Source organism: Falco cherrug, chromosome 2 (genome assembly GCF_023634085.1).
Source record: "Falco cherrug isolate bFalChe1 chromosome 2, bFalChe1.pri, whole genome shotgun sequence".
NCBI lineage: Eukaryota > Metazoa > Chordata > Aves > Falconiformes > Falconidae > Falco > Falco cherrug.
In genome coordinates, this window is record NC_073698.1 from 95019595 (window position 1) to 95047055 (window position 27461).

General features: G+C 39.3%; 1 protein-coding gene across 3 annotated transcripts; it reads right to left on the reverse strand.

The window, feature by feature from the left end:
• Positions 1 to 409: 409 nt before the first annotated feature.
• On the reverse strand, positions 410 to 27461 carry PRPS2 (phosphoribosyl pyrophosphate synthetase 2). Of its 3 annotated transcripts, XM_055701378.1 has the most exons (9): positions 26165 to 26210; positions 18615 to 18690; positions 16568 to 16751; positions 13948 to 13968; positions 10372 to 10470; positions 9259 to 9383; positions 6574 to 6747; positions 2309 to 2468; positions 410 to 1407 (listed from the first exon to the last, which is right to left on the reverse strand). In XM_055701378.1, exons 1-9 carry the CDS (start codon positions 26193 to 26195, stop codon positions 1315 to 1317), a joined length of 963 nt encoding a protein of 320 aa, XP_055557353.1. In that variant the 5' UTR covers positions 26196 to 26210; the 3' UTR covers positions 410 to 1314. The 3 variants fall into 3 exon arrangements, with proteins under 3 accessions (XP_055557353.1, XP_055557352.1, XP_055557354.1); XM_055701377.1 differs by lacking the exons at positions 18615 to 18690; positions 26165 to 26210 and adding an exon at positions 27290 to 27461; XM_055701379.1 differs by lacking the exons at positions 13948 to 13968; positions 18615 to 18690; positions 26165 to 26210 and adding an exon at positions 27290 to 27461.

Genomic DNA, 27461 nt, shown 5'->3' on the forward strand with positions numbered 1-27461 from the left:
GCAAATGCTTTTGTAATTAACAACTGCAATTTCAGGTAAGAAACTGAGATTTCCCATGACCTAGGTGTAACAACACTACCTTAATACATAAACTCTTCCTTTTTAGCAGGAAGACTGAAAACATTCCATAGAAGGATTGAAAGACCTAAAATTAACATTAGAATTGTTATTCCCGCCCCCCCCCAATCCATTACTGACTGCATTACCAGTAGTTAACCATAAGCTTTTTCTGTATACGAGATGCAAAACTTTTTGTAAAGATTTTCTCCAATGTTAAAAGTATTCAAGACTAGTTAAGTCGTTAAGTCTACTGTTGTTCACTGGTTCCACAGTGAAGTACTGTGATACTTTGTAATAGAAACATGAAGCTCTATTGACTGTGCAGTTAGAAAAACAGAAAACCAGAAAGTATTTTCAAAGACTTTTTAATCAAGTAAATGTAGGTAGAGACCAGCTTGTATAAGGGTGTTTAAACTTGCTGTTTGGACTTTGCGTAGTGAAGCTTTACAATACTAACAGGAAATCTGCAACAAAATAATTCATACGATCACAATCATGGAATGTCAAAAAGTTATGGGGAAGAACTGAAATTTAAACCAAACTGCTCATTATTAATTGGTCCTTATTATTGAAACACAAAATTAATTATCCCAGGAATACTGAAACATTAATCTTACAACTGAAGACAGTAACTGCACAGAATAGATGTTGAGCAAGTGATTTAATGTAATGAGAGCTTTACAAAAGAAAATAGCAGCCACATATCATGTGGAAAAAAGAATGTGAAGTGTATGAAACTCAGTACTATGGATATGTCAACAGTTCCTTAAAATTAACATGAAGTTTACATTCTGTTAGGACTTATAAAATATTATTCATTGTAGTTAAACATAACACAAAACCCAGCATCTGCTTGCCTGAGAGATTAGCAGGTACAAGATACTGAAGCTTGCAGCATTTAGTTTAACAAAGAATATGATCTAACATACAACTCATGAAGCTCTATGCACAGTTTGCAGTTCTGTATAGAACAGATCTGAAGCAGAAGTTTAGCAGAAAGTGAGGATGGGCACATAAAAGAAATTAGGCAACACAAGACTTCCAGACTCTCAGGGGAATTCACAAAGTTTCTGCAAGACTGAGATTTATTGCCCACTTACAAACAACAAATGGTAATTACAAGACAAATATAATAATTAAACATAAAAGCTCTGGAATTGTACAAAGATACTAATTTCTTGTGGTTGAGATGCATTGTTAAAAACAGTGCTAGCTGAAGGGATCTTTGCAAAGATGCAATGCAATCTCCTGCAGTTACAAGGGGACATGGCTGAACAGGTAAGACACAGATTCACCATTGTGTGTTCTTCGAATTGCCTCAGCCAGGATCATGGAAATGTCAATAAACTGAAATAAAATTCAAGAAGAAAGTTTATATTTATTTTTCTTGGCATTGCATAAACATATGAATATTTATTCAATTTACAGTTGTGCTTGTACCTCTTCTAGGAAGTAAAATAATATTAAAGCATAGGTACTTAACAACTGCATTAATGCAACATAAAACTAAAAGATTGAGTAAGAAAGCATTGAATAGAATTGCTGCACAGACATATTGCTGAAGACTTCTGGCAGAGGGCATGTTGTCAAAAACCACTATTCTAGCCATCAGATGGCAGTGTCCACTTGACACAAATACAGTTTAAGGGAAGTATAACTTAAGTGCTTGCCTTGTTTCAATAAATGCCAAAAACATTTTAAGCTTTTAAAAAACTCAATATTGCATTAAAAAACCCAATCTTTTATGCTTTCCTTCATTCTGTACTAACGAAAAACTCCATAATGGACACAGGACTTCGCAGAACAATCTCATTTAAAAGCTACTGACACGTCAGCTTTGCATTTTCAGTTTGGTTTTTAAAAAGAAACTTGTAATTGTTATTTTGAGCATTTTCATTAGTTATTTAAGAAAAGCACACCATCTAAGATTTCTGTGGCATCCACAATAACATAACTGAAGTTTCTACATACAAATATTGTATGATTAATATTGATAAAAAAACCCAGCCAATTTTACATTTGCCACTCTTTCACAGTCAAGCATACTCAATCTGTTGTAAATACCCAATATTTTGCAATACTCTACTACCAGAATCCCCTTAAAACAGCTCTTTAGCATGCTTTAAGCAAGATGTTCTGCAAACTACATTTCAGAATATTGTTTTCTTCTCAAGGCACAAATTCTAGCATCAGTGAACAGCAAGATGCAATTCCAGAGTTTGAGCAGATGACAAAACCACCACTGTACCTGAATTTTTGGGCAGTGTTTCATTTTCTCTTCCTGGGGGATTGTATTAGTTACCACAACCGCCTCAAATGATGCATTATTAATCCGAGAAATAGCAGGACCAGAAAAGATGCCATGAGTAAGAATGGCATAAACTTTAGTAGCTCCAGCAGATACTAACCTGTAGAACAGAGGAAAAATAAGCTGTGATACATGTTTACATACACTACTATAGATGAAACCACATACAGAGCTCTCTAAAATACATGTTACACACAAATTTCTCCTGGAAGCTACAGGAAAAATGTAAGTATCTACAAACTAATTCAGAGAATTTTTAACTTTTCCAGGTTATACGAGTAAGTCTCTCACAAAAAAAAAAAACCCCAGATGAATGCCAATTAAATAAAAAAGCTGCCATAAGTAGGAATGATACCAATATAAAATGCTGCACTTTTGACCGTATCAGCACAACACAACTGAATTCCAGCACAAGTTTTCTATCTTAATCAGGCAAAAATGAAGTAGGTTGGATGGCAGTATTCACAAATACTGTGCTTTCATTTTGTGTACCGTTATTTTAATTTGGAATTCAAACAATTCCACTTGAAAAGAGTTTGAGGAACAAGAAATATTAATGATTAAAAGCCTAGCTTTACTGCAAGCTTGTGGGAAGACATGCTGCTGATCCAAGCATGTAGTGAAATGATGCACCACAGTAGGAAAAAAAAAAGTATAAATCACAGAACTAGAACACCTTGTGAATGAGTCAACCTCTTAATTTAGTTTTGACTGGCCTCTCTGCCTCTGTATGCTCAGCTATGTCCTAGCTCCTTTCTAAGTCTTACAAACGAAGGCCCTGAATAGTGATACTTTATCAGATCATAGTACAAACACATTAAGATAGGAAGAGAAACAAAACAGAAGCATCATCTCATTTTGAATGACTCACCAGAATCCGAAGTTTTCTGGTCAGTCTCAGCATTACATTTAGTAACTGCCACCTACAAGGAGGATGTACTACAACAGGGTGCATACCGAGGGTGTGTACTTAAGTTCATACTTAAGCAAGGTGATCTGCTGGATCTGAAAATACATTTCTTGGTTCATCTACTTACATACGTCTAGGCTGCTACGACAAAAAGAGGTCTAAAGTAATTGGGTGAGCAAGCCTAATTAAGCACGAAGTACATCTCACCTAGATTTGACATTAATGAAAAGCACTACTTCAAGCCAAGAGCATGATACAAGGCAGCCTCACTCACACAAAAACATCTGTCTTAGCAAACACTGCAGGTACATTGAAGGTTTCTGATTGTTTTAGAACATGCTCTCTAGAAATTTCCTGTAGATAAATAAAGTGCTTCTTTCTTATCAGGAAAGAAAGGCCCCTTTTTGACATGAATTAACTTCCTCTATGCACAGGAGTATTAAAAAAAAATATTTCAAAAAATCACTGGGTAGGCAATTTGTGGGTTTGATCTACAAAGGGCACAGCCTAGAAACATGATTTGGGGTCTGATGCAGATTAGCATGCAGATAGCAAACAACTGTACAACATCTCTTTGCAAAATTCCATCAGATTTCCATCAAAGTAAAAAGAATCACAAGACTATATGAATCCCTCTACCACAAGTTTTTCACATCCTTTTTATCTAGATGCAAACAGCAAGCCTGCAACTAAAGACTGTAGACTCAGGGGACTTCAAACCACCAACAGTAGTATCTGGCACTTAAGCTTTACCCTGTTGCTTTGACACCATTTCCCACAGCACACTCCTGGAGAAACTGGCTGCTTACAGCTTGGACAGGTGTACTCTTTGCACAGTAAAAAGCTGGCTGGAGAGCTGAGCCCGAAGAGTGGTGGCAAATGGAGTTAAATCCAGTTGGTGGCCTGTCATAAGTGGTGTTCCCCAGGAATCAGCACTGGGGCCAGTTCTTTTAAATATCTTCATCAATGATCTGTTGAGGGGAGAGCACACCCTCAGCAGATTTCCAGACAACACCAAGTTGGGCACTAGTGTTGACCTGCTTGAGGGTAGGAAGGCTCTGCAGAGGGATCTAGACAGGCTGGACCGATGGGCCAATTGTAAGAAGTTCCAACACTGTTAAATGCCAGGTCCTGCACTTGGGTCACAACAACCCCACACAGCACTACAGGCTTGGGGAAGAGCAGCTGGAAAGGTGCCCAGCAGAAAAGGACCCGGCAGTGTTGGTCAACACCAACCAACAGCGTGCCCAGGTGGCCAAGGCAGCCAACAGCATCCTGGCTTGCATCAGAAATAGTCCAGAGAGCAAGACTAGGGAAGTGACTGTCCCCCTGTTCTCAGGACTGGTGAAGCCACACCTAAAATACCATGTTCAGTTTGGGGCCCCTTAACTACAAGAAAGACATTGAGATGCTGGAATTTGTCGAGAAAAGGGCAATAAAGCTGGTGAAGGGTCTGTAAGACAAATCTTATGAGGAACAGCTGATAGAACTGAGGTTGCTTAGTCTGGAGAAACGGAGGCTTGGGCGAGACATTCTCGCTCTCTACAGCTACTTGAAAGGAGGTTGTAGTGAGGTCATGTTGGTCTCCTCCCCCAGGTAAGAAGCTATAGGACAAGAGGAAATGGCCTCAAGTTGCACCAGGGGAGGCTTACATTGGATGTTAGGGAAAATTTCTTCACCGAAAAGTTTGTCAAGCATTGGAATAGGTTGCCCAGGGAAGTGGTTGATTCACCTTCTCTGGAGGTGTTTGAAAGATGTGTAGATGTGGTACTTAGGGACATAGTTTAGTGGTGTACTTGGCAGTGCTAGGTTAACAGACAATGATCTCAGAGGTCCTTTCCATCCTAAACGATTCTATGACTCAAATAGAGTCAGGCAGGAAGTACTATATGGACCCATCTTGGATGCAAGAGTATTTCATACCCTCAACAGTGTCTACAAATATGTTGGACAGGAACGTAAATTCAAGATGCTCTCAGCTGACACATACCAGCTTTAGAAAAGATTACATCCAAGAGTAGCAATGCTACAGTAAATGTTCAGCAACATCAATTTAACACATTTCCGTGTCTTTCTCCTCAGCAGTTCCTTCCCACTTCCAATGTGCACTATTTACAATCATACGGGGGTGGGCTTTGCTATAAACAATATCAAAATACAGGATCTTTGAACAGCAGATTTAAAACCTGAGGACTGTGGGCAAGTTTAGATTGCAGTCGACCTCCTAAACCAAAATTGGTAGCACAGATTTGGATATGCATGGAAGGGCAGGAGCACTTTAGTCTAGCATTGTTCACCTGTAATACCTCACACTTTCTTAATGAATTTCAGCCCATTCCTCCATTTTTTTCAAAACTATTTTGAAGCTAGAGTTGCTGCCATATATATCGCCAACAATAGGAAGAATGAATCATTTCAGGAATCTAGAACTTTTTTTTTTAAAGGCTACAGACATTACCAAAGTTCAGTGCAGTCAAAAATGCCAACTTCTGTGGAAAAACTATACCACCACCCTGAAAGCCAGGAAAAACTATACCACCACCATACCACCATAAAGCCAGCTGGAAAACCATAACATAATCCTTTCTACTTAGCACTGCTAGAGCTTCAGTGAAGCTAGTGGGCCTACATTCACATGCTGTGCTCCAACAAGTGGGCTAACTGGAAAGAGGGTATTGATAACAGAGCAGAAGTCTAGAAACTATGTGGAAAGACTGAACAAACTGAAGTTACTTAGTCTAGAGGGGAATGAGAACACTCAACTAACTTCCAGACACAAGTCAGGAAAATTTATTCTCACCTCCCAGGATGAAAAGTACAAGTAGTTTTTATAAGGAAGACTCGCATTAAAGATTAACATTAAACATGCATTAAACACTGGGGAGACAATACTTTCCAATATTAAATCAAGTAAAGCTTTGTGAAAGATTGCCTAAGGAAAGTGGAAAGGCTCCATGATGAAGTTCAAGAGAATGATTTTCTGTCTTTTCTGCCTTGGAATTGAAAAGTGTGCTAGATGGCCCAAGTCCTTTCCAAGTTCTATGACTTCGTATTTATTCTGTCCTCTTTCTAAACACAGATAATGTATTTCTGTAAATATTTTCCCAATTCCATGTTCTAAAGAAGGACACAGCTTGATCACAATACTGTGACCTATAGACACAAGGATCAGAGACAATTCATGCTACAGAGGTCAGGCTGGGTTATAAGCATACAGGACACAGCAACTGCTTTCACCAGCTGTCTGAAGGTTACCGTACATCAAGACAGGGGGCCAGTTCATAATACTACTTACTTGTCTGCTGCATGACATATTGTGCCACATGTGTCAGCCATATCATCAACAAGAATTGCCACTCTGTCTTTCACATCACCAACCAAGACCATTCTGTCCACTTCATTTGCCTTCTTTCTTTCTTTATGAATGAGAGCAAATTCCACATTCAGTCTGTCAGCAATTGAAGTAACCCTAAGTTACAGGAACAAATACACATTTAGGGTTTTCAAAGAAAGAACAGAGCCATACATCTGCATTTGTCATAAAACACAATTTTTAAGTTTCCTGCTGTCAAACTACTGCAGCACAAACTTCTGCAACTAGTAAGACAGGTTAGCAGCAATCTTAATTCACTGCTAATAAATACAACCAGAAAGACATACTCCAGAAATCGTGTTTTGTTTTGCTTTGGTTTTTATATTGAATTGACTTGGGTTTTCTGTCATTAAGTGCCTAGCTTTGAAAATATTTTGTTTATTCACAAGCTTTTATTAAACTGCCGAAATACCTAGTCACACTAGATAAAGTAGAGTAGCCTCAGTTCTAAGCCCACAGCAGCGCGTACTTTAACATCCTAACTGAAAATACCATTGTAGAAACATGAAATAAAACCAAAGAGAAACCCAACAAGCAAGTTAATAGTGACTAATTCTTTTAGCAGCACTTGACTAGTAAGCAAGTAGCTTACTTCATCAGTAACTCTCTTAGCATACATCTGCTTGACAAAGATCTTTTAAAACTATTCAGGGTGACCACTGGTGGCCAGACAAACCTCCAATAACAAATTTAATTTGTTACAGTCTTCCAATTGCTTTTCTCAGGTTATTTAATATGCCAGAGCTGGTAGGTATAGACACAGGAATAAACAATACCGTGCTTTTTCTGTGGTGCCACAGCCTTGTAGTCTGTTTTTTTAGACTACATTTAGAATGTCGTTAACAAGGTTATTAACATGCACAGTTAACAGGGAATACAGTTTTGTTTCTCTACCACTTAAATATGAAGGAATTGTTAGTTACTGTATTTCAACAACTGGGTGACAAACAAAAACCTCAAATGTTTGGGCATTTTTTAAGACAGTGCAATTTCATATCAAATCTCAATACATCCAAGGCATTAAGATAACTATGGAATCTGCATATCTTGTTTCAGTAATGAAATTTAATAAGCTGGGTAAAAACACCAAACAAATGGTCAAAAAAACAAAAAAGAATTCAGGTATTTTAAATGAGCTTTTTTCTTTTATTTCTTTGATGTTTAGGGATTTAAAATTTAAGACAAGCTTTCTTCATATTCTATTCACTTTTCATTAACCCAATAATTATTTTTAAGGTCTACATGTTTTAAATGGAAAAGCTAAACCATTTTCTTTACATTACTGGACATGAAAGAGAAGCTGTGATTATACTGAAAGCAACATTATCCCCTACTTCACCAGTAACTGCTCGATTGCATTACAACAGAAAGTTACCAAAGATAGACTCCATCTATGTTAAATAGAGTGACAGTGGTCCTCAAACACCCCCACCTCCACCCACCTCTCTTACAAGCAACTTAATGTACAAATATTTTGTAGGGGAAAAAATGCTGTCTTATTTGAATTCTTAGCAAAGGCTGTATTTTGTTTAACAAACAAAACAAAAACAAAACCACAAACAAACAACTGTGGAAACAACAGTATCCAGATAGGAACAAAGAAGTTTAACTGACAGTCATCCGAGTTTTAGAATGCTTTCCCTAGTTTATATTCTTCACATCTTTACCTTGGTTAACCTAAAAGAAAACAGCTATGGAGTTCTAATCAGTCTTATTTCCTTACTAATTATTACAACATGAACACTCACAACAGACCCAAGGACTTCAATTAAAATCAAACTGTGACGGTCTTTCACATTTTCCCCCCCTACTACATTTCAAACATTTAAATTATTACAGGCTCACATGATTCTTATATCATTTGCCTTGGCTCCCATTCATTCTGTAGCAGCACCACAACCAATAAAACTTGAAAATAAGCATTTTGCCTTAATGGCATGGTTTAATACCTCACCAGCCAGCATGCTTCTGAGCTTTTGCATTAGTTTATACTCAACAGATACCATACAAAGGACAGTCTGCTAAATGAATAATGCATGCTGTGAATGAAGAAGCACTCCAATGAATTAACTTCTCTATTTTTACCTTTTGCCACTCAAACCAAAACTTTACTCTCTTTTTCTGGTATCCACAGCGCACAACTTGGGGTCAATAGGTTTACAGCTGGAATGCAATAACGTAATGAAAAAAGAAACAACTCAAACAAGCTCTTACCTAAGTGCCAGCAGGTACAGTGGGGACAGGCCATATGATTTGACAGAGAAGGGAAACTTAGGCAATTCCAGAGTGAAGCAGGAAGAGATGCAGCAACTGGACTAAAGAAGCAAGCAGCAGGAAAAAAATCTCTTCCCCCCTGCAGAGGGATTCAGCTAATGAGGGCATATCCAGGGAGAGAGAAAAAGATTTTCTTTAGACTATAGAAAGCTCCTGGATGTTTTCAAGCACGAACAACATAAGAACTAGTTGCTCTGTTTTTACAACGCAGTTGGATTCATCAGTGATGTATCCTATATCTTGCACAATTCATAAAGGAAAAAGATAACTAGACAAACTAGTTCATTAACCACTAACCGTATGGAAAACTGATTTTTTAGGCTTGTATAGTACCTTTTTGCACCACCTGCATCAGGTGAGACTATGATACAGTTTCTCCACTCCAAAATGTTCTCTTTAATCCACTGCAGCACCGCAGGTTCTGCATACAGGTTATCTACTGGAATGTCAAAGAAACCCTAGTCCGAAAGGGAAAAAAGAGTTTTATGAATATATGTTTATGTCTTACCTGGAAGAAAGACAAGGGAAATAACCGAGCCTTTGACTACCATACATGATAGTATTTTCCACTGACTTCTGATATTACTACGAAATGCAGCAGAAGCTAGACAAATACTAATGTCTCTAAGCATGTCACCCAATAGTAGTGAAATAGAGAACATCTGTTCTCAAATGATAGAAAAGATGATCACCTTCAGGCACTCAAGCAAAATTATGCTTCTGAAAAGCTCTCAAAAAAATCCAGTGAGTAATACTCAACTTCGATAAATTTCAACTGCTCGACATTCAGTGTTTCAATATGAAGATTCGAGTTAGTATTACTTGAGCAGCAGAAATGGAATCTTACTTTCTGTGCAAGTTGTAACAAGAAATCCCTATTAAGCCACGAATGAAACTGCTTTTTATTTACATGACAGTCATACAGCATAATAGAAAATTCTGATTAAATAGAATACCAGAACTGGAAGAGAAGATATTTTCTAGAAAAACAAGGTATCTTGAAAGGAGGTACACCTGAGAATGATAAACTATGTTTGCTCTGTGTCTGAGTAAGCCAGCCTCTGTCTCCACTTCTCTTAAGAGAATATCGTTCCCTTGGCTGTAACAACAAAACTATCTAGAGCAATACAATAATCTCTGACCAGGCCCAGATTAAGAGAACATGCCCCAAACCAGTATATTTTATGTTCTGGACTTTGCAAATTCTATTGAAGACTCCAAGGCACAGGTATTCGAAATGCCTGCAAAATCACCCCATAAAATCAAGGCTGGTCTCTTTCAAAAAGGGAATTCAATTAGAAACAGATAGCGAGACTCTGAACCCTAAGAATTTCACTTCTGTACATAGCCTTTCACAACAATGAGAAAAACCCAGATAGTTAATACTAGCCTTTCACATTAATTCAGTAGAGCTCCTAGCCACTGTTAGTAAGAACTGACAGTTACCTGGATCTGAGAGGCATGCAAGTCCATGGTGATGATGTGGTCAGCCCCTGCAACTGACAGCATGTTGGCAACAAGTTTTGCAGAAATTGGAGCACGACTCTGAGGAATAAAGCACAAAAGTTTAGGTTTTAAAAAGATGCCAACTAGAAGCACAGTCAGAAAGTTAGCTACTTTTATTGATTTTTCCTTTAGAATATTTAGAACCTAGATATGAAGAGCTTCAGAACTATTGCCAAAGCAGCCTGTCAACGGCTGATCTTGCTACTAGGGTTTTGAAACTCAGCAAAACATTTCAGAATATCTAAATCAGTCTGCCTAATAATGCTTTGTAGGAAGTAGACTAAAAAGCAGATAAAATTTGGGATATCAATTCCCAATTCTATTGAAAACTTTTAGCTAGCTTTTCTATTACAGAAAGTCAGAAAAACTCCATTTCTCTAAGCCACTACCCTGTAATTAACATCCAACTCTCATGCAACTATCCTGTTCTAAAAAACATTGCCAAAAGCGAAGATTGGGTGAACCCAACTTTTGACAGCACTGCTTTATAACACAGTATCAAGCACTCCTTCATGACACAGTAAAGCTTGTACCAGACCCATGTTGCAGGGGCCAGCCACCCCAGCCTATTTATTCTTTTTTGCTAATTCAGGCTTAATTGTTGGATGCAATTTGGAATCTAAAATTCCCAAAAGGGACAGAAGGGATGAAAAAAGCCAGAGAAGTGGAAAGAACAAAGAGCAAAAATCCAATTAGCAGAGTTAATGCCAATGTCCAGAACTTTTAAAAAGTGATAAGGATACAGAACAAACAGCAACATAAAGATAAGATAGATGAAAAATCATACCTGAAAGATACCTCATTTTTTTTGTGAGCAACTCCAAAGTTTTGTTAGGAGTTCTTTTATGCTCTGAAAAAAGTTATGCTGCTCTAGACAGCTTTCTTGGTAATAGAAATACTAAAAGAAGCCTCCTGTTTGGTTTTTGCCAGTCTTTAAATAAGGCTAATAGCTGGCAATAACATTAGCATGAAAGCACAACTGCTATTCAGAGGTTCCATCTCACTGTTAGACTTGGTTTTTGCTGGCACAGTATGCTCTCCTGCTACACCTCTTATCGAACAGCCTCATTCAGCTCTGCCTCCACCCCATGATACTAGAGTATCTTTACCTTCCTTCCACCAGTGCTCAAGGGCATAACTGAAAACAAGCTGAACCACTGCAAATTTAACCTGGAAGTTTTTCTGCCTATGTCATATCAAGGAGCCAGTATTTTCCTCAAAACATTTGCTAATTTAGGTGGAAACTTGGCATTTCTCTGTTTTAGCATGTAGGTTGCCAACATCCTTCCAGAAAGGAAACTGTAATATTGCAGTCTTTCCTATGGGTGGATCAAATTTAATCACCATCATTACAGAAATGCTTCATTTCAAAAACCATCCCTCCTGGTTTTGTGTTTCACAGAACATCAACACCATGGCATCTGTGTAAGATACACAGCAGATACCTGCAACAGCCAGTACTTCCCTAGATCTCTGCAATTCAGATGCACATGGCTTCCGTAAGAGTTTGCCAACATTAGTGCTTCAGCACAGACAATTTTCCAGCTACTGAGGACTATGCTGCTCCTCATTTAAATTCAGTTCCATAAGGCCCAAGTCAACCAAAGCTTTCTGGATATTTTTATTACTTGTAGTAAACTTTTGGTTTATGCCATACAGATTTCTGATCACTTCAGCTTGCCTCACCAGTACAAACTGACATTTTCAAGTTAGGCTTCAAAACATTCTCAAGTCTCTGGCAACATCTTATAAGACAAAGATTTAGTTTCTACTCTTTGGAGACTATCACAACGTTCTCCTATTAGCTCTTCACAAAGATCTGGTTTGATGCTACCGCTAAGCTGGACTAACAGGTGATGCTGAAACAAGTTGTTTACTCCCCTCCTTGTTCCACCCCTTCTTCCCAAGCTATACACTCCCACCACTTCCCTTGCACTGCACACCAGGACTTGCCTGGACCCACAGCACCCAGATGAGGCAGCTCAAATGGAAGAGAAGGGAAGATGGCAAACCAGGACCACCCCTTCTGTTAGAAACAGATAACTAGTTCAGGCTAGCTGCTAAAGGCAAATTATATTCTTCCCAGAACATGGTTTGCCATTTCCATTCCATCCAGCATACTGAATGTTGCTTTTATTTTTTCCCCATTTCTGTTCAACGCGAATACCACTTAGCTTGTCTCATGTATAATGAGTATCATCATCACAGAAAAAGCCACCCAAAATACTTTCCTGCATCAAATACTAATGTATACATTACCAGTTGTTACTTCTTTCAGCTGCTGGCCTTGCAGGCTGCCTTCCCAGAAGGAAAAACTTGAAGGTTTTACCACTAGGTAACTTGTTTTAGCAGACATGCACACATCAGATTGCCTACGTGTTGGTAGACAGAGGGTCTTGGAAGGAAAGATAGCCAGACACCAATACCTGTTTCTCAAAACGGGCTAATAGGAGATTAAGACAAACGAAGTTTGCAGCTATCCGACAGTTTCCTTTACACAAACTTGTGCATTAAAAAAATACACATGTTCAAAAGGATTTGATTGCTTGCATACAAAATATTTGTGCTACAATACCGTCCAAATTGAAGATTTTTAAATCAAAGGAAGTATATTCACAGGAACCTCAGATAACCTGGCCTCATTATTCAGAAAGTTAGATGACAAAGGTAGATGAGAACTCAAGATTTTCTTTAACTTGAAGTTTGTAAGGTTTGCTTCTGATCAGAGAGGCAAGAACACAAGGAAATTCACAGTATTCATTGTTCCATTTTTTGACACAATTTGAGATTAATTTCAGAATTATTAGTGTAAAATGCAACATAACATTATGTACAGAAACTAAATTGTAAAAAAATAATCACTGAATTTTTAGTTCCTAAGCAAATTCCCCACTTACATATAATAAGTTGTATAAATGATTTCTTCCTTTGTGATGCATTACAAATTTATTCACAATTCCTGAAATTACCAGGGGCAGGGGGGAATCCACAAAGCTAATATTAACAACCTCACAAGAGTAACTATGCAAAGGACGCATAGCTGAATGTGAAAGTTGTCCACCAAGATTAAAGCTCTGTTGGCTTTAAGCATCTTATTACATTGTCTTGCTCAAAATGCAACACATGCATACTGAAAAAATTTCCAAGAAACCCTTAATATTTATAACTGGAACTTTCACTTCCAAGAAAGCCAGTTGTGAAGTGTATGGATACTGAATGTTCACTAATGTATTACCTAAACTTATTGTTTCAAAAATGAGATGTGCTTTGAAGCTTCAGAAGTTGACAGCCATTATCTTGAATGTCCAGATAAATTTTTAACTAGAGGCTAGGAGTCTTCTAGTAGCAAATTATTCCACAGCATTAATATCATGGCCTAGGTGAAACAACAAATCAAGAAGTGAAACAGAAAACGTTCCCAGTTATACATAATGTAACCCAGTAAGTTTCACCCTTTGAGGCCATATTAATGGAAATGCATAGCGTTAGATAAAAAAAATAAATAAGGATACCTACCCAACGCTCCACGGACCCCTTCTACAAATCAAAAAAACAAAGTTACATGAGCTGTAGAATACCAAACTCACCTGTCACTCTACTTTGAACTTATCTCAAAGGCATCTCTGCAGCATCCTACATAAATGTGTCCTGCCCATGGCTTTGAAGGTTAGCATGATTAGAGGATGCATGAATGCAACTATGGCCAAACACAGATACACCTGAGCTAATTTTAAATTAGCCAGCTTGTGTATCAGAAGTGTTCCAGTTTATGGCAGTACTTGACTGTGTCTAAGTTGATTTACCAACTTTTCTATGATTCTCAGCAAGTTCTTTTTTTTTAACCTCTGTTTCACATTTAAAGCTAGTTCAGGTTTAATGCTAGAATTTCCAGAGTAGATTACACAGGCCTTGTTCAGAATATGATTTTTTACTGCAAGACCCTTTCCTTAAATAAATAAATCAAGAGCACTTTCATTGTTCTCAGTGATCATAACTGCAAGAGGCATGAAGAATACAGGGTTATTTCAAGCAGCAAGTACTCAGTCTATTTAGTTCTTTATGGATTAATGTTAACAACTTAAATTCAAACCAGAAAACAGCATCCAGCGAGTGAAGATTACACTGCTTCAGTTCATGGTCAAGAAAACTACAGCAATAACTTTCTCCACAGAAAAGAAAACTTGTGTATAACCATAGGAAGAAAATGGCTGGCACTTCTCTGACACTTCAGGCAGCATATAAAGCTTGTGCACTCAACACGGGTCAAAGACCAAATGATGTGATGCAATCCAACAGCGGGAGGAAAGATCTCCCTGTCAATAAGCTGCCCAGTGCTGACAGCTATATTATAGCTTATTTTGCAACATGGAGGTCAACTACCAAGGTTAATTTCCAAAGATGGCAAACATTTTCTCAATTGCAAAACAGAGGTTAAAAAAAAAAAAAGAAATGGCTTGCCTAGAACTGCGGAACTCTGAACTATTCTAGAGAATAGTCTGGAACAACATTCAAAATCTGTTAATCAAAACCACTTTCCTAGGCTATCCATCTTCAGATGCCATTTCTAAAAGACAGGATGCTCCTAGGTGGCATGCTGGGCGATTACACTACACTACAGGTTTTAAGTGTCTCTGAAGTCTGCCACATGGATTTTGGGTTCCCTTGACAAGGCATAACCTGGATGCATGGAAAACTTGGGACATACTCATCCTTTTCCCACACCCAGAACTTACAGTATGGTCCAGCAGAATCTTCCAATATCAATTTGGAAATCAAACCATAGTGAGATGCTTTCCTTCTTTTTCAGCACAACGTTTATTGCTTCCCTTTCAAGCTCTTTTGATAAAAAGTAGTATTTCAGCTCTCCTGATCAAGGTAGAGCATTATTCAATACAAAACACAGCAAAAATGAAGAACTAGGAGAGCTAGGCAAAGAATATGGAGCTACTATCCAACTCCTGGATTTTATTTTTGGAAGTATAACAAGTGGGTTTTGATAATGTTAGTACGGTGTTAGAGAACCTGCACTTAAAGAGCATACCAGAAAATAACTTTTCTGTATTAAGCTTTGTTCTCAGACATCACAGGCTGAGCATTACATATTTTGTAATAGCCGCTATTATTTTTAGTTTCTGCATTACTTCTTAGTACTGTTATTTTTTTAAATATAACTAAAGAACAACAGAAGGGCTTTGGGGGGGATTTCCTTGAGGCCCAAAGTGAAAGGGAAGGGGCAGTCCATTTATGGAAAGTATCGGACAGGGGCAATTTTCCAAAGAGTTAACCATTGCAATTCATTCTTAAAAGCCAAATTCACATTTATTCTTGTTGGTTCTTTTCAAGTGAGTTTAGGTAAAAGTAATAGTCACACAACATACTAGAGGGTATTTTTGTATAGAGAGATAGGAAATTTATGTTCTGTATTTTTTAAAAAACAAACTCGTCATACAGAATTTGTTACTGTGGTCAGCTTTGCTGAACTGGTATATTCATCAGTTATGGCAGATCAAATTCAGGAAAAGGGCACTAAGATCAGAAAAGTTTTTACAAGTTTCCATAAAATTTTAGGTTTACATCTATAAAAATAATTACAGAAACAAAAGCTTCATTAATCTGCCTTGCAGCATAAAATAATGTTTATATTAATTACTGTTATGCATTGCAGATTTCATTAGTTCCTTCCATTTGGCTCTGTTCAACCATATAGGATAAACCTCACCTAAATAATGGTTACAGCACTTCAAATTTAGGATTCAATTCCATGCAATTAAAATGTTTAAAAGGGTGTACTCTCTTCATATAAAGAGGTAAAAACAGTAAAGCTAGAAAAAGCAGGAAAAACAGTCCCATAAGGTGAGATTTGCTAGCAGAGCACTCTGCAATATACCACACACACAGGACGTGCCTACTTTTTCAAACCGAAGGTATGTCAATTACCAAAACAAGCAAAAAATAATTTTTCTCACTTCATTTCACCTATAGATGAAATAATGTAACATTTTACCAAAAAAGGATGGGGAAAAAAGTGCAAATCTTTCAAATTACTTAAACATTTCTGAAAATATGTTTCATCTCCAAAAATTTCAAGTGAACAAGGTGAAAAAAAGCCTCCTGACATTACACGTGTCTTACCTACCTTGTCTTTCTTATCTTGTCTGGCATACGGAAAACACGGAATTACGGCAGTCACTCTGGAGGATGATGCAATCTTGCAAGCATTGATCATGATGAGCAGTTCCATTAAGTTGTCATTTATTTCTCCACAGCCACTCTGGATGATATACACATCTTCTCCTCTCACACTTTCACCAATTTCTACACTGAAAGAGCAGGAGAAGACCATTTAAACCCTTGAATAACTGGAAAAGCATTATTAAAGAACAGAAAAAAGTTTTAACAAGCTTTCATAAGATTATCTGCATGTAGAGTAAGATTTTTTTACAGCGATTTGGATAACTGTCCCCTTGATACAAAGTCTGTTTCATCATAAGTCGGTTTAAAATTTATTTCAGCCTAGATAACTGTTTTCACAAGGTCTGCACAAACCAATGTGTAATTAAGGCTATAGCACAGATGCAGCTCAGATTATTATTAAGTTTGATACTGCTTTTTTTCTTTAGTCTGTATGTTCTGTCTCCTTGCCATCTCCTTTGAGATGGTCATTTAAAGAATAACCTACATAAGTACAGAAACAACAGAGCCAACTTCAGAGCATTAAATACTACCTGCATCAAAATACCTCCTTAAAAAAGGCAATTTTTTTCTGTGATAATTGAGATGTTAGCCAGTTTGAGAAACTACTGTATTTTAGAAGAGAGAAGTACCAAACCACAGCCCCAAAACAGAAAACTGGTTAAAATTTACAACATGATGTCCAAGTATTTTTTTTTTTTCCTGAATTAAAATCTTAGAGAAAAGCCAAGGACTGCTCATCAACAGCTCACCATGACTCAACAACTCTCAGGGTCTGTCAGTTGTTTTATTTGCTCTAACTGTGCTTACATACTTTGGTTCCTTATACTACCAGTTATTTTATTCTTCCACAGATTTCAAGGCAAGCTCTGGTACTGATCACTGCTCACATCACAGAATTAAAAAATTAAACAGAGCTTACAAATAAACAGGAAAATTAAAACAAATCAATGTGGATTCTTTTTAAATTCTAGACCCAAGCAACAGAAATCTACTGTTGAACCATGCTAACTTTTCACACCCGTTACTCCAAAACGTACACATAAGAACGGCAGACTAACCTTCGTTGTTCCCTGAATCCATGCAAAACATAAGAAACATACAGACTTCCTAAATAATGAGGCGATCAGACCTTTCAAACCCACGTTTTGTCATGTTTGTCTTAATTATTAAATGCTAAAAGTCTTGGGCCCTTATTTAAAAAGTTGCATCTTTAAACAAGACAAATAAGCAAAAGCTTCTAGCTGGAAACCATCCAAATGGCCCAGATGTGGGTAGAATAATTTCTCTGATGGGTCCTTCAGTGCTGAAGCTTGTTCTAGTCAAACACAGTCCAAACAGCTTCCGTATACCAGCTTTCGGGGTGCTGTGTAACAATCATTAGCTTTCTGTAGATACAAAACACAGAAAGGAATTTACTGCTTAAAACCTTAGTGACATGCAAACATCTGATTTATTACCATCAAGATAGTTGAGTCCATGCTCTCAGCTCCCCTACTTGACTCCTCTGCAGTCCCACACAAGCCATAAAAACATCCTGTCATAACTTTTCTCCTTAATTGAATACATTTTTTTGCCTGAGAATGCTACTAGCAGGATTTCTTAAGGCCAAAAGAAAGCAAAACATCTAGCAAACACCAGGATCTCTGGAAGTCCAGAGGTGGTCAAGGACAGTGTCATTTGCAGATATGTCAGTGTTAATCCAGGAAACCTTTTGGAGGCTTTCATTATGGCACAAAGATGCAAATTTTTGGTCATAAAACTTAGTTCCCTGTCCAAGATTTTGATCAATAGGGCTGTTAAGAGAAAACTGTTTTGATCAATGTATTTTCTTAGTTTGTTTTCCTTTTTGGACAACATAACAAATTCAGTAAGACATTTAAGTATATTCCATAAGGGGAAGAACTGGTCAGGCTTAATTAGAAGCCCTACCAAAACCAGTTCTGGTGTTAAAATACCAGAGCACCACCTCCCAGAAGAATAAACAAAACCTGTCATTGCTTCTGGATGCACAAATCCAGCTCCTCAGCTGCACCTCAAATGCTGTGTTCAGGTTTGAGCCGCTCACTGAAAGACAGACATCAAAGTGCTAGAGCGTGTCCTGAAGAGCAATGAAGCTGGTGAAAGGTCTAGAGAAACAAGTATTATGGAGGAACAGGAGCGAATTGGGGTTGTTTAACCCCAAGGAGGCTCAGGGGAGACCTTATTGCTGTCTATAACTAGCTGAAAGGAGGTTATAGTGAAGTGGGAGTAGGTCTCTTCTCCCAAGTAAGAAGCAATAGGACAAGAGGAAATGGCTTAAAGTTGTGCCAGGAGAGGTTTAGATCAAATATTAGGAAAAATTTCTTCACCAAAAGGGTGATGAAGCATTGGAAAAGGCTGCCCAGGGAGGTGGTGGATCACCGTCCCTGTACGTGTTTAAAGAACACATAGATATGATACTTAGGGACATAGTTTAGTAGTGGACTTAGCAGTTCTGTGTTAATGGTTGGACTTGATCTCAAAGGTCTCTTCCAACCTAAACGATTACCATGATCCACCCACTAGCTAATGGGCACAGCCTCAATCATTGTTACAGGTCCATCGTTACTGTTATAAGGACTCTAAAAAATGATAATCACCACTGGACATGGCACACAGACCTGCTTAATAACAAGTGTCACATACCAGCCCTTTGGAAAAGGTCCAAAGATGACCACCACCGCATGCAAAATTCTATGGCACCTCTTTCAACTCAGAACTGTGAGGTTAGACTCCAGTTCTGGAAATCAAACTAGGAACCATTACAAAGAAGAAGAAAGAAGAAAAAGCCTAAGAAGAAAACACTGTCAATTTTCAGGGGAGAATGATATTGGAGTGATAAAGAAGGGCAGAATAAGTCGCTAGTACTCAGGGAAAAAAGTAACCAAAAGTTTCATAGACACATTATGTAACAGTAATAGAAAAAAAAAACCAACTTTGCTGAATGACAAAAATAAGTGATCCTGTTGATCATTATAAAACCACAAAGAACACTGAATTACAACACTTGGAGTTGTTTTGCTCCTTTTAGAAAACCCAGTCATTTCTAAGCATACTGCTAAGAAATAACAGGTTTCAAAATGTCAGGGAATATACGCCGAGATAAATATAGATCTGGTTAATACAATGAACCTGAAGCGATCCTTCTTCAATTGCCATTAATTACTATCTTTTCAGTGAACTTAAGCTAGCAATAACTTTTTCATCTTGTAAACAACTTGAAAAACAAAAATGCTACTACTTTCTTTCTTGATGCATTTGAAAAATTTTTGGTTATGCTTTTCAGGCCAGAATGACATACTTATTTGGCACACAGAAATATGAAAGTATGTGCATAGGTATACAGAAATACCATTTCTAGTGGACACAGAAGTTACATACAGACTAAACTAAATCAAGCTTAAATTAACACCTGCATAGCACTTGGGTAAACATGCCAGAGAATAGCATAATGTAATTATTGCACAAAGATCTCCTCCCAATCAACTGGAGATAGCTGTGCAACAGATCAGCTTTTCCCATCTCTCATCATCTACCTTCTCAAAGATCGGTATTGAGAAATATTGTGTCTGCTGGTTGAGTTTACACATAGCTGCCTATTTTACCTTCATTGAGCCACACAGTAAAAGATAACTAGTCATTGTGTTGCAAGTATTTCATCAGACGTAGCCTGTACTAACCCCGCTGGATTTTTTTGGGATGGATTGGGGTTTTTTTTTGTTAGTTTTTCTTTGGGGGGAGGGGTGCAGGTAGTGGTTTGGGGGTGTGTGTGTTTGTTTTGGGGTTTCTTTTGCATTTTTTCAGGGTTTTTTCCTGTGGCTTTTTTTTTTTTTAACACGTTCAGCTATAACACAGGCAAACAGTAAGATACTATAAACTACAGTATCAGATATCTGAGGTATTGTACCTCTAATATCTATTAGAGAACACTAAGTTAACAGCAGTCAAACTTTGCAGCAGTTACTAACAACATTACTGCTAAATTCCAGTTAGACCATCTATATCATGACCCATTAACTGTTAGTGGGGTTATTTAAACAATTCCACATAGCAAGGACACAGAGAAAGGACACAAGAACAAGCTCTTACCTCAAGATTACAAGCTCTGTTTGTTTTATGCAATTGAATCAAATTCAGCTATTTGGTAACAGTTTAAATAAACTTCTCGTTCAAGAAGAGTCAACATAACCTGTGCATTAAAAGCCCTGACACCACACAATTAGGTTTTAAATTAAAAGTTACAGAAATTAATAGCCCACAAAAGTAATTAACTTTGAGCCAGTTGCTTGGAATCCACAAGCACAAGGGTCTAGTGGGAAAGATACACATAAGACAGGACATGATGAAAAGCAAGTTTGGATGTTGGTATCTGCCTTCATCTTGCAAAGGCTGATTTGAGAGTTCAGTGTACTATGTAAAAACTTGGAAAGACTAGTTACCACAGATTAAGGCTAAGGCTTAAAACCCACTTATGTTGCAAACAAATTTCAATGGTTGAAGCATCTGTTAAACAAAATTCAAAGATCAGCTGTAACAGCAGACTCGGCTCCTTCTGAGCTAAATTTATAGTATGCTCCCAACAGAATTTACAGCAATGGGAATTTTAAATTTGTACATACTAACTAAAAACCCCCGACAAAACAGTTGTGGGCAAGCAGGGGAGTAAGTATGCAGAGCCAGATTTAAACGGTAAATAATGTAAATCCATAACTAGTATCCTGTTGAAATCATGCACTTAAAAGGGGTCTATGTACTTCTAAAAATAATTACAGCAGATTAAACTTCTAGCTATGCTTACAAGTAGTAAGATTTCTCAAGCAATTTAGGTACTGATAAAGTAGATGTGTACTTCAGACACTTTTAATTTCCAAAGAGGCCAAAATCTAAGATCTAGAGTCCTCATACAGTGTGCAAAACGAATCGATATTTCAAAGGTGATCAAAACCAGTCCACATGCTCAATTTGCAATCCTTTGAAACCCAGCCAACGGGCAGCACTAAGCAGAGGGTGTGTTTGACCTCTTACCTTTGGGAACGCATTTTGCAGAGTAGTCTTTTAACACAAAACCTCCAACTCACCGGGCAAATATTTTTAACTGCCCTGATGTGGTATAACAAAGCAGGTACTAGCAAAGCCCAAAACAACAAACAGTAAAAATGCCAGTTGGTTTTAGGTCTATAGGTATCCTATATCTCCTGGCACCCACAGTCTCCCTCAGCTCTAGGCTCTTCCAGCTTGAGTAACAGCTCCAAGACCAACCCCCAACTAGAGCTTCATTGACACTGCCCCATCCTAATGGTGGACACGGGCATGCTAGGCAGCACAAGGCAGGAAATGCTTTCTCACACTCCACTCTGGCACACAGCCTGCCACCGCAAGAGGAAAACACCTTCACTTGAGCAGCTCTGGGTTAAGCCGTGTGTAGTCCAAAATGAACCCTCAGAAATTTGGAAACAGAAGTCTAACAAACCTGAACACCTGCAGAGAGTCTTCAAAGGCTGAGTACCAAACACTGCAGCTAAGGACACGTGGGATCATTGAGCGTGATTCAAATGGATTGTTTTTTGTTTGTAAATTTCAAGCATGTAGCACCTACTTAAAGATTAAACTTGCAAAGTATACAGAAAGGTCAATAAACTGCAAGCGTCAAGCCAAAAGTTTGAAGATTTTTTTGGGCCTTTTCTGATTTGGAGCAATGAAGAACGTGATAAATGGCCGCATTTACTGCACCTTCAATTCCCTATATAAACAAAACATGCAATCCAGAAGAAATTTTTATTTTGTTCAGCCAAGCTAGTAAAATCTGTTTCTGCAGTTTCTTCTTGCACACAACAGCATGGGGGGGAGGGGGGGGAGGCAAAGGACACAGCTGCCTCCACTGTCACAGGCGGCACACAAAAACCCCAGCTGCCAATCACTTGCTCAGTGTCTGGGCAGTATGGAGTCACTTCACATCCCACTATATCCCTAATCTCTATGCTTTTAGCCGATTTAACACCAGTTAATCACCTGAGCTTGTTTACTCTACAATCAGGTGTCTGCAAAAACCATAACCATCTACTCCAGTGAGGGTGAGTAGCACACACCTCACAGCCCCTGCAGCAGCCAAACCCAAAGGAACCAGGGTACAAGAGATGTAGTGAGGTCATGCCTTATCTGAGATAACTGCAGAGAAGAGCTGGAGGATGCTGAAGAGAAGATGGGAGGGAAGTGTTACAGCCCAATGCTCAATTGTACTTCCCTGAGATATATTGCCAATATCAAAGTTTCCAGCTTTGCTCCTGATTTCTCAGTTCTTCATGGAATTGTTTTCATTACTCCACTTTGTGTGAAATACAGACTCACAGTGATCCTTGTAAAAATTCTCATTATAAAAATCAGCTATTTTTCCCCCATCTTCTAAGATTAAATTTTAGTCCAAGACTCCAGTTTTATTTATTTACTTACAAAAGGCCCTCATAACAACACAGCTTTTCCCATGCAGTGTCCCTTTGTACTCAATCCATACTTTCCTCTATAAAAGCATACACTTAATGTTTTTAATGTTTTAATGTTATAAAAGTTTTTTGTTTTAATGTTATAAAAGCATTACCCTTAATGAAACAACCCAGCTTCAGCAGCTAAATAAGGCTGTGCCAAATTCACGTGCCAGGCAGGACTCCAGTTCCCTCCCTCACAGATCTGTCAAGAAGATCTGCAAGCAGGCCTTCAGCCCATGAATCTGACTGGAAAGCCAGGAAGCTCACAAGAATGGATAGGAGCACTAACTTCTTCCACTGAGACCGATGCGTGTATGACTGTCACCTTTCACTCCAGTTTCCCCATTTTGCATATAACAAGTATTTCAAGGACAGAATTAAAATAAATAGTCTTTAGAGAAGCAAACATACAATTTATTGTAAGAAAATACAATTATTAAAAAAGTGATGTCCAGTCAACAATATTTTTTTTTTATTAAATCAGCTGACTCACCAAATATACCTGCTTTGAGATTTAATTGTGTATCAACTATAACTAAATGCCATCTCAGTGTATTTGGAGACAATCTTGTGAAAAACTTCAGTGTTCAGTATCTGTATGCTTCTGTTGCATGTCTGTCAGTTTCACGATGCTGAGGTTACAACAGCCATGCCTGTTTAAGAACTTCCATTCCTTTCCTCTTCCTCTAGCCTGCAAAACACTGCTGATGACAGTTGCTTGTGGGGTTTGAAAAAGATAAACTGACAGAGCCCCCAGTGCAGCCCTAGCATTTGCCAGATAAGGGAGAAGGTGCTACTCCTCAAGCTCCTACCATGACACCATAGCTGGCACTTAATTGACACACAAGCTCTGAACACTAAACAGAGTTATCTTCCATAACCAGACATTACTGAGGAGCTCTCTTGCTGCTCAGAGTTGCTGGACTTTGGTAGTTAGCTGAAGGAAAGCATTTCCATACAGTTTAGATAGAAGAAGGAAAAAAAAACCAGGGCAGTGGCCAAGTCTACCAGCAATTTCACTTACTTCCTCTAGCACAGACTACATTTCTGAGTTACAGACAGAGCTGCAAGACTGCTGAAAGGCTAAATCTGAGGGGAACTGGGATACTGCTAGAGATGCTCCTCTCGGTATACATTTTATATATATATATATATATAAAGCCCTTCTCATTTTAAATGTCCTGGAGTTGGGAATGTACCTGCCCACTTAGCTACAGCGCTTGTCAGGCATGGTCCTATCCCCAGCTAACCTTAGGGCACACAGCTTTAGTTCCTCAAACCTACTGACAACTGCTATGGACTGGGCTCTAAAGCTTGTTTGAGTTGAAATAACACAAAATGTTTAATGACTCTTCCCTCCACTCTATTCCGCAAGCCAGACTAACTGCAGTTCTCGACTAAAAGGTTTCCAGCTATGACACTCTGACAAGGATTTAAGCCTGAGGCTGCACATATTTATTAGTTTCGCCATAACTTACATTTATGTTTAAGGGAATGCTGCAAACCAGAGCTTTTAACAAAAGGTGAATCTTCTCTGCAGCTTGCTAACTTAACAGATCTGACAAAGCAAGAGTTTGTTGACCCTCGGGTCCAAGCTTATCTGTTTGCACTGGAGTTTGCCAGAGTGCCATCGGGAAGGTTTAAGGTTCTCTGAGCACTTTAACAATCATGTTCCAGTATTCTGCAATACTGCAAATGTATTTTGTAATGCCAATACATTTGTTTATAAATTTAAAAACACAACAAGAAAAAAAAAGATTGTCCTAGATTATCTTTCTGTACATGCACACACCATGAAACTTTTCTATAGAGACTAAAAATCCAGATGCCTCAGGAAAGGACCACTACAGCATAAATCTTATAAACTGTAGGGGTAGTTTAATTTCAAACACATTGTTGAGGAATCCTCTTATTACTATTGCTGATTTTTTTCTTATGAAAATCAGTCTACAAAACAGGAAGGCCAAATCCTGAAATAAGTTGCTAAGGATATTGAAAAGATTACCCATTTAAAACATTACATAGTGGATACAACTGTCCTGGCTGAGGGGTTAAAAAAAACCAAAAAACAAACCACCACAACACCCCCCCCCCCCCCACCTCCCCAAACTTCATTTTACAATCTCATAAGTATGGAGCAGTAGATGAAGAAAACAAAACCAAACATTTGAAGTGTTAAGGCATTTTAAGTTCATGAAAAAAAAAAAAAAGGTCAAAAAAAAGACATCAAGCCTAACTGGTCACTGTGTTGCAACAGAAGCAACCAGAAATAACGTTTAGATTAGAGCCATTCCTCCTATCTATACCACACTACATCCCTATTTGCCTAAGAAAATAAACTAGCACTACTAGATTAGCCAAACTACTGACATGCTGCAGTCACCACTACCTACTTGTTTAATGGCAGAGGCCAATACTGCACACCTGAAAAATTAGGTGAAATTATAAACTAAAGATTATTGTATGATGCAGCCTAGAATTTAATTAAGCCTCCTCACAAAAATATGCAAACTTTAGAGATAAATTTCTACCTTGGATGAAATCTAAATCAGTTAATCTCTCCTTAAAACACAGCAAACTGCAGAACCAAAGATAAGTGTGTCTGGGGAATAAACATTAAAAAAATTAGAAGTTAGCAAGGAAGTCATGCAACCAAATACACAAATTAAGTTTTATCATGCAGAAAAGAGATCAAAGAGCAATAAAGTGAGTATGGGGCTGGAATGACTTGAGAGAAGATTTAAACCTTCATTTAATCAGGAATGAATAGAAGAGTTAGTGTGCAAATATTAGGTTGCATAAACACCAATGGAAGAGGGTTTATAGTAATGCCAGTGAGCATAACTAGAACAAGAGCAATTAAACTGAGAATGCAAAAACGTAGACAGACTAGAAGGACAAGCTTTGTAAGAGCAGTTTTAGAATACACCATGTTAATCTTTCAAAGGAAGCAATGAAAACACGTTTGTTTAGGAGATTCAGAACAAGAACGGATAAAAACAAACAGACAGTAACCTCAGAGACTAGCCAGCTACTTCCACGTTTTAGGATCAGCTGGCAGCCAAGTCTCATACACCTATACAGAAAAACAGCGGCACAGTCTTACCAGCTCACGGGCTGTCACCTCAAATTAAAATTCTCCATTAAAAATGAGTAAATAAAACAGGTGGGTCAGAAAGCGAAGATGACAGACTCATAGAGAGGCAATATTAGTAGAAAAAGCACCAGCAAGCATATTCTCAGGGAGTCAGGGGGAGCAAGCTGTCCTCACGGTGTCACACAGGGTCTTTTGCACTGTTACCAGAGTCACTTTCTGCATTTGGCTGGCCGGGAACGCAACACACCTGCACTTCCAGCAGTCAGCCAAGGCCATCGTAACAACCGTACTACCCTCATGCGGGACAACAGCTTTGGACTGGGGAGGGAAGCTGCACAGGAGCTGGAATTGCTGCACCACACACCCCCGGCTGCTGATACAGAATAAAGACCCGCTGCAACAAAACCTGAAGCGCGATTCGCGCCAGGCTCCTTTTCAAGTGCCTGGCCCATCATCACCACCCTGCTCTTACGCCCACTCACACACAGAGCCGACCCAACTACAGAACCGCGCGATGCACTGCAACCCTAGATCAACCCAACCTAAAACTAAAAAGGTTTTATCTTTACGGCGATAAAGCTGCTCAGCCGTTCGGCCAGCCGCCCGCCAAGGGCGGGATGAACCCCACGCTGCAGACAGGCCGCCTGCAGCACCCGCCACCCTCGCCCCCCACAGGAGGATGCTCTCCGCCTGCCCAGGGCCCGGGCCCCCGCCCCTCCTCCGGCCGGCTCAGCCCGAGCGAGCGGGACAGCTCCGGGGCAGCGCCGGTGCGCCTGGCCCCTCCTGCCGGCTCCGGGGAGAGGGGGGGGCGGCGGCCGGGGACGAGCGCCGGGGGCCGGGCAGGACGCGCCTGGCCGCGCCGTACCCCGCGCCCGCCCCGGGCTGCCCACTCGCGGGCCGCGCCGCCACACCGCCCCGGCGGGACCCGCCGCCCGCGGGGGTGGGGCCGGAGCGCGCGCGCAGGTAACGCCGCGCGAGGCCGGCGGCCGGGAAAGGGGGCCCCGGCGGGGGCAGCGCCGGTGGCCGCGCGCACCGCTCACGGCTGCCCGCCCCGCTGCGCCGCGCGCACCTGGTCTCCTGGTTGCTGAACTTCTTGGTGACCACCTTGCCCAGCTCCAGCCCCAGCCGGTCCGCCACCCGCTGGGACAGGTCGTGGTGGGAGCTGCCGCTGAACAGCACGATGTTCGGCATGGCGGGGGGGGGGGGCCGGGGCTGCGGCGAGAACGGGAGAGAGCGCGGGC

Excerpts from the sequence above, each read along its gene's own strand:
- PRPS2 (XM_055701377.1), bottom strand. The coding sequence starts at position 27,411 with ATGCCGAACATCGTGCTGTTCAGCGGCAGCTCCCACCACGACCTGTCC. Across the intron at positions 16,752-27,289 it reads TTCAGCAACCAGGAGACCAG|TGTAGAAATTGGTGAAAGTG; the intron begins GTGCGCGCGGCG and ends CTGCTCTTTCAG. Across the intron at positions 9,384-10,371 it reads TGCATGCCTCTCAGATCCAG|GGTTTCTTTGACATTCCAGT; the intron begins GTAACTGTCAGT and ends CTTTCGGACTAG.